Source organism: Echinops telfairi, unplaced genomic scaffold, assembly GCF_000313985.2.
Source record: "Echinops telfairi isolate 266 unplaced genomic scaffold, ASM31398v2 ScPeMD7_4225;HRSCAF=4972, whole genome shotgun sequence".
Lineage (NCBI taxonomy): Eukaryota > Metazoa > Chordata > Mammalia > Afrosoricida > Tenrecidae > Echinops > Echinops telfairi.
The window spans coordinates 14328506-14335412 of NW_022108124.1; the positions used below are offsets into that span (position 1 = coordinate 14328506).

Below are 6907 nucleotides of genomic sequence, written 5' to 3' on the forward strand. Positions count from 1 at the left end.
TTTTTTTTTTTTGGTCTTTGATGCCTGATTTATACTCTTGGAAACCCTCTAAAGCGGCCACTCTGAGGCTGAATCCACTCAGTGGCAGTGGGCTTGGTTTGGGTTTTATGTGCAGGGAAAGTGTGTGGGGACAGTGTGGAGAGGTTGTAAAGACTGAAATATGTTATTAGAGTGCCCAACAGGAGAGGCCCCTTGCTCTGCCCCGCAGTCCCGAGAGAGAAAACAAACATGACCACCATGCTGGACATAGCTCCTGACACAGCCCTTTTCTTTATTCCGTTCCTGGGAATGGCCAGCACAGCCGAGTCTTAACCTTGGAGTGGCAAACCCCTTCTTAAATGTCTCCACCCGTCCTGTTGTCAGCTATGAGTCACGACATGGGAGTCTTCATTATGCGGGATGCTGGTCTCACTCCCTGCTGGATGAGTGGCTTGATGAGCCAAGCCTTGGAGCGCCTGGCTTTCTGTCCATCTGCCGATGCAGTTCGTTGGTGAAATCACCGTTGGCACACTGGGCCAGGGACTGTTTCTTTCAGCCCTCGGAGTTGTGTTGTTGAAATGGACGTGAGTCCGTGGACAGTGGCGTCTGAACCCCAAAGCTGGACGCTTCGCCTCTGAGAAGTGGCCCTCAGTCATCAAGGAAGAGAGTATGTGGATCAGAGCAAACGCATACCAGTGAATCAACAGCCCAGAGCCCGTGCGCTGCCTGCTCTAAACAGCACTGGGATTTCTGCTTGCTGTGGCGTGGACTCTGACTCGGGGCAGTCCTGTGTGTGCAAACGCTACCCTGTGGACTTTCCTTGCTCGTTCTCGGTTATCCGGTCTGTCAGCAAAGTAACAGGCCACAACTCCAGAGCAGCACCAACTTTGAAGGAACATGATACAGGTCAGGAGAGAGAAGCCCTTGTTTCAACCGGGACAACTTCCAACCACGAAAGCCCTCTGCTTCTCTGTACCTCTGAACCTGTGCCCTGCTGCGCCAGAGGATTTGCGGTGGCCGATTTCGTAGAAGTGGGTAATCAGGCCTTTTGTCCAAGGCTCCTCTGGGTAGATTCAAACCTCCCACGTTTAGGATAGCAGCCAATCCTTTGTACCACCCAGGGACTCTGATATCAGCATACATTGGCTCTTACAAAGAGAATCAGCCACCTCTCTGGCACTCCACACATCCATCTAATTTGCAGTTCCTTGAGCGTGAAGGTTGGGTTTGTCACAAGTGGAGTGGCCCTCTTCATTCCGTCTGTTCATCCCTTTACCACCAAAAAAAAAAGCCTTTTGATACCAACCTCCTTGTTCTGTAATAGCCTCCTATTCTGTCAGCTGATTATCTCCCTGCTTGCACTGTTCCCTTATCTGCTACCGTGAAACAGTCCCGTCGGATGCATCGTGCGATTAATTTCAGGAGTCACGTCGGCTCCTCTAATGGCATCCTCCCTCTGGGCTCTTGAATCGCACATCCTTTGTGCGACTCGGCGCTTCCTACTGGGGCCGCAAGCCGTAGACGCAGAAAGGAGCCTATAGCTTTTCATTTCTCCTACACACAGGGCTCCCTGCCAGCCATAACCTGAATCCCCACCAGCTTTTAATCCAAGTAGAACCCTGCCCAGCGCTAAAGATAGTTTTATGTAAGGTAGCGGAAGAAGGAGCTGTCGACTTTTAAATCCCAGCCAAGGCAGAAAAGAGGACATTTTGCATCACGAGTTTGTGTTAACCGTGTGGCAGATCCACTCCTCTGGCTCATTTAACTCCTTCATGGGCCTGGTGCACTGAGGAGCCGGGATCTTGAGTGTGTGCCATCATCCCAGGCTTCCTAATGTGCAAGCACACACCCGCCGCGATGTAGCAGACTCCCGAAAGGTGGGAAACGGCTTGTGGAGTCCAATCCCTGCATCCCTGCAGAGGGCCAACTGGGACTCAAACCAAAAATGCCCCCAGATTTTTATACGTTATTTCATCCAGGTTCTCTCTCAGTCATTTCACCCCAGTGAGAGACTAGGTCCCCGCGAAAGGCTCCACGTCTTTAACCAGACCACAAAGCTTCCAGGTGAAGCGGTGGTGCTCCCCTCAGCTCACCTGCTGGGGACTCCTCACTCTGAGCCACCGTGTCAAGTTCATGGGGTCAGACCCAAGGTGTTGCAAGGCCTTCCTCCCCACCTGCCATGCTCGACTTTATTCCAGCAGCCAGAGCAGAACAGGGGGCACTAGTCATTAAAATTTCAAAAACCCCGGAGCCATGGAAGGGTGACTTCTGCGTGTGTCAGGATGGATCTGTGTTCCAGAGGGCTGATGTTTTAGAAGTGGGTCACCCGGCCTTGTCCCAAAGTATCTCTTGGGTGGATTACAACCTCCAATGTTTGGGAGTGGGTGACTGTCTAGAAGCTGAATTCCAGACATTTTTTTCAGAGATGCCTCTCTGGGCCGAACCTTCTACTTTCCAGTTGGCACTCAAGTGCTTCTGAGAGGTGGTGGGCAGGGGACGGCGTCTCAGTCCACCATGAGCTCTCCACGAAATGCGTCGCGTGGGTGCAGAGAACGAGGAAGTTTGTATCTCACAAAAGGCCTTTGGTCAGAAAAGCAAGTCTATGGACAATATTTGGTTTAGCGCCCCTGTGATTGAAGTACAGCTACTGCCAAGCAACAGTGATGCCCAGCTTTGATTATCCTTTTGATAACATATATGAGGGTACCCCCCATAAATGGATTTTTTTTCAAAGCTATGTATTTAAATTTTTTTTTACAAAACAACCTTGCTACCTTCAAAGTACTCTCCATGACACTTAATCCATTTGTCAAATCTGCAGTTCCATTCTTGGAAACATTGTTCAAGCTCATCTGTTTGGACAGCTGAAAGCACCTCCCTCATTTTTTCTTCACCTCTTCTACATCGTCAAATCACTGTCCTTCCATGTCCCTCTTCATTTGAGAAAACAAAAATGAGTTGCACAGAGTGAAGTCAGGTGAGTCAGGTGCGTAGGACAAGAGGGACATGCTGTTATTTGCCAAAAGCTGGTGCACTGAGATGACTGTGTGAGCAGGTGCATTGTCCTGGTGGCAAAACCAGTCCCCTGTCTGCCCCAAATAAGGCCTCTTTTGTCACACACTGTTACTCAATCTTTTCAGAACCTTTAAAAAGAAAGCTTGCTTGATTAACAGTGTGACCTGGTGGAACAAACTCCAAATGCACTAATTTTCGACATTTTCATCTATTCGGGAGATTGACAGACGTCCAGAATAAGGTTTGTCATCAATTGGCATCTCACCTTTTAGGAAAGGGAAAAAACTATTCGTACGCTTGAGTTTTTCCCATAGCACTGTCCTTGTAAGCTGTGTTCAACATCACAACAGTTTCTGCGGCATTCTCTCCCACCCCCACCCCCACCCTGAGCAGGAAACACAATTTCACAGCCACACACTGTTCTCTTAAATCAGCCATCACAAAAATTGAGGTCGTAGTGAAACTGCTTTTACGAAAAAAATTAATTGTGACCAGAGAGAATCTTCCCAGGTGACGCCACTGGTTGCACTAACTCAGAGCAAGGTGCTCCATGTTCAACAGAGGAAAATACTTACACCGAAAGCTCTGCCCAGTGGAGCTTTTCCAGTTTTGGGGGGTACCCCCTTGTATTCAGCTGGAGTCAGGATGCAGGTAACTCCTTCTGATTAAATACTGCATACATCGTTCGCCAATTAACAACCCTGTACTGACTGGAGATTTGTGTGACAGTCAATAACTTCTCTTTCATAGAACTCTGGTGTAAGTTTTTTTCTTTCTTTACAAAGCCCACCCCAAAGCACCTCTTCTACTAAAGAAGAGCCACGCATTCTAAACACATGCCTTATTTACTAAGAGATGGGTTACAACCTTGCTCCCATGTGCAAAAAGTAGCCCATTCTAAAATGAACTGAAGCAAGCAGTGGCACCTAGTTCATGCCAAAACCATTTTTGGTCCAGTTCATCCCCAAGAAGGACCACAACAAGTTACAGGGTCCTGATCAACCCTTTAGGGTTGGCGGGCTCTACCTACTTCCTTGGGCACTGCCCTTCTTCTAGTGAGTCTGCATCCCCCCTTGGGTGGAGAGCTAATTCCTCTGACCCCCAGGACCCAACCTTTTCAGTATGTAGTCAAATTCCTTGAATGAAAGCAGCATGTCTGTTGATTCAGTTAAGCAGCCACTGGGGAGAAGGACGAGTAGAGAAAAGCCCTCAGAGCACATGTGCCTAACCCAAGGATAAGCCAACAGGTATGAGACCAGGTGTCCCCCCACATGGAAGCTTGATGGAGTCAGCTCCTAGCCTGTGGATCCAGCCACGCATTCCTCCCTTAGCCCTTCCTCCCTTCTGATTCTCTCGGGAAGTAGAAGGGTTATTTAGAACCTCTCTGGCAAGACAAAACCTACAGTCGAATCCCCCTGAAGGAACAAGCTTTGCAATATCAAACCATAAACCAAATCAAACCAAAAGCCAGACTCACTGCCATCGATTTGATGCAGCTCCTAACGCCCTGATAGAACTGTGCCCATGGGTTTCCAAGACTGCAATTCTTTGTTTCCCAACAGTTTTATTGCCCTATAATTCATATCCCGCACAATGTAATAGGTCAATCACGTCAGTAAGTTGTACAATTATCACCACATTCAATTTTATAACATCGTCGTTAGCTCCCCATTGCCCCCCAACCTCCCCTGCCATACCCACAAGGAACCATTCATCCAGGCACTGTCTCTATAGATATGCCTATCCTGGATTTTATATACAGGAAAACATGTGACAAAAAAACCGAAAGCTAGCAAGAGGAATGAAGTAATACATATAAAAAACCTCAACTGAAAAGATAGCAGAAAATGTTAAAAACCAGAACAAATTTAAGTGGATCCTAAGGGTGATCAAGTGATAGGGCGCTAAATTTTAACCTAACCGCATCTGCGACGATCCACTTTCCAATGTGTTCTGCACGGTGGCAAGTCTATTCACATCCCTGGTGGTGGTCTTGAACTGCGGACTTTGTGATTAGCAGCCAACTGCATAACCACTGTGCCACCAGAGCCCCTTGCTGTCAGGCCAGGGTTATCATTAATATGTTGGCTGGGGTAGATGAGTCAGATAGGCACCGCAGGAGGAGCGATCCTATACCCAAAACCCATTAACCCATTGTTGTCTTGTCAGGTCTGACTTGCCCTCTTGTCAAGCCCTGTAGGATAGAGAGAACGTCCTCGTCCCATTTCCAAGGCTGTAAGTCTTTATGTGTAGTGCCTGTCCATTTGAAGCACCAACCTTCCAGTTCACAGTGGGGCACTTAGCCACTGTCCTGCCAGGGCTTCATATCTCCCAAGAAAGGCATTCCAAGCCAGGCTTTCCAAAGACATTTTACTTATCAAACAAAATCTGCTTATGCACAATATTTGACTTCTGATAGACGACCTCTGGGATGCACAAAACTGCTTACAGATGGAAACAATGACTGCCGGACAGTATTGATCCCCAGCTTTGGGACTGTTGCCCGTATGCAGATGGTGCTTTATATTTTGAATGTCTCAGCCCCGTTAGTGACCTTGGCCCAAGCCTGACCTCGTCCTTTTGAAGCCCAAATGCCAAAGCTGGGCATGATGTGTGACAGGAGAAAGCAAACTCCAAGTGACAGGAGACCCGGCCAACAGCAGGGTCACCAGCTAGATTATTCTCCCCATGGAGTGAGAGGCGCAGAGGGTGGCTGTGGGCCACATGCAGTGTCGTCCAGCCCGGGGGCTCTTTCAGTGACTCGGCAATATCTCAGGCTGGGAGCCCTGGGCCCTCATCCTCACGCTCACCTCTACATTCAAGGGTGGATGACGTCAGCTGTACTCCTTACCCTCCATCAACGAAGCAAAAGTTGTTCCAGAAATCCCCCCAGGAAACTTCTTCTTGGGGCTCACTGGTCAGAACGGTGGCTCCGTGGCTACTGCCAGGGAAACAAACTGGAAAGCCAAGGGTTTGTCAGATCCGCCCTTATAGTAGAAACTTGCAAGACTGAGCGTGGGCTGTGTGTGTGTTGGCCAGCGGGGGTCCCTAAAGAGACTACGCTACCAAGACATTGTTCTGATTTTCTCCTGGAACAGTCGACCAAACTGAGCACCAGAAATAGGGAGTGACCTGCCCAAGATGCCATGGCCAGATGAGGTTCTAGACCAGAGCCCAGGTCTCTCGGCCCCCAATCCCAAAAGCTACTGAGTCTCTTTGATAAGCGGTGAGGGAGGGGAGTCTGGCTTTGGAAAAAGATCACGGGAATGGGGATGATTTAACACAACTCACGTCATCGAATTGTACAGAAGAAGGGAGTTGCTACATTCACAGGTCGCAAGAAACGGGGAAATGTGCCCGGCCATCATCTGACAGGGTCTGTGAAGGAAGTTATGCTGAGGGAATAGACTATCATCTGGTACATGTTATTAGACATAAAAGTGTCTGTGGTGTACAGGGGTGGGGACATGGTTTCCATTTGAATTCTCGTTCCTGGGCCCCCACCTATCAGAGATGCTTCCTGGAGTTACAGCCCCCCCACCCCTCCCAAGCGCCCTATGATAAAGTAGACTCTCTCTTATTCTGCAGCCCATGTGCATTATCCTGGCACCCAGTGAGCACCACAAATGTGTACAGTCTTTCCACGCCCTTGTTAACGTGCTGTTCTTGTCTTCTGTCCCCTTCTGCCGTCGGACCAAACAGAAGTACTCTGCTGTCTCTCTCTGCAACATCTCCACAGAAGTCCTGAGAGTCATCAACGCCACGGAGGAGTTGATCGCCGAGTCCGCAGGGCCCTGGGAGTCCCCGCCAGCCCCTGCGGACCGGGTGAAGGGCACGTTTCCTCTTGGGACGGACAAAGCGCACCTGGATGAGCAGCTGACTTCCCTGGAGGAAAATGTAAGTGGGGCGGGGG

At 49.3% G+C, this 6907-nt stretch overlaps 1 protein-coding gene across 1 annotated transcript in view; it reads left to right on the plus strand.

The window, feature by feature from the left end:
• Positions 1 to 6907, plus strand: part of LOC101648271 (myosin VIIA and Rab interacting protein) — a 349534-nt gene that overhangs the window by 313701 nt on the left and 28926 nt on the right. The window contains exon 12 of the mRNA XM_004708673.2: positions 6697 to 6891. Coding sequence (XP_004708730.1) covers positions 6697 to 6891 — 195 coding nt within the window. The remainder of the gene's footprint in view (positions 1 to 6696; positions 6892 to 6907) is intronic.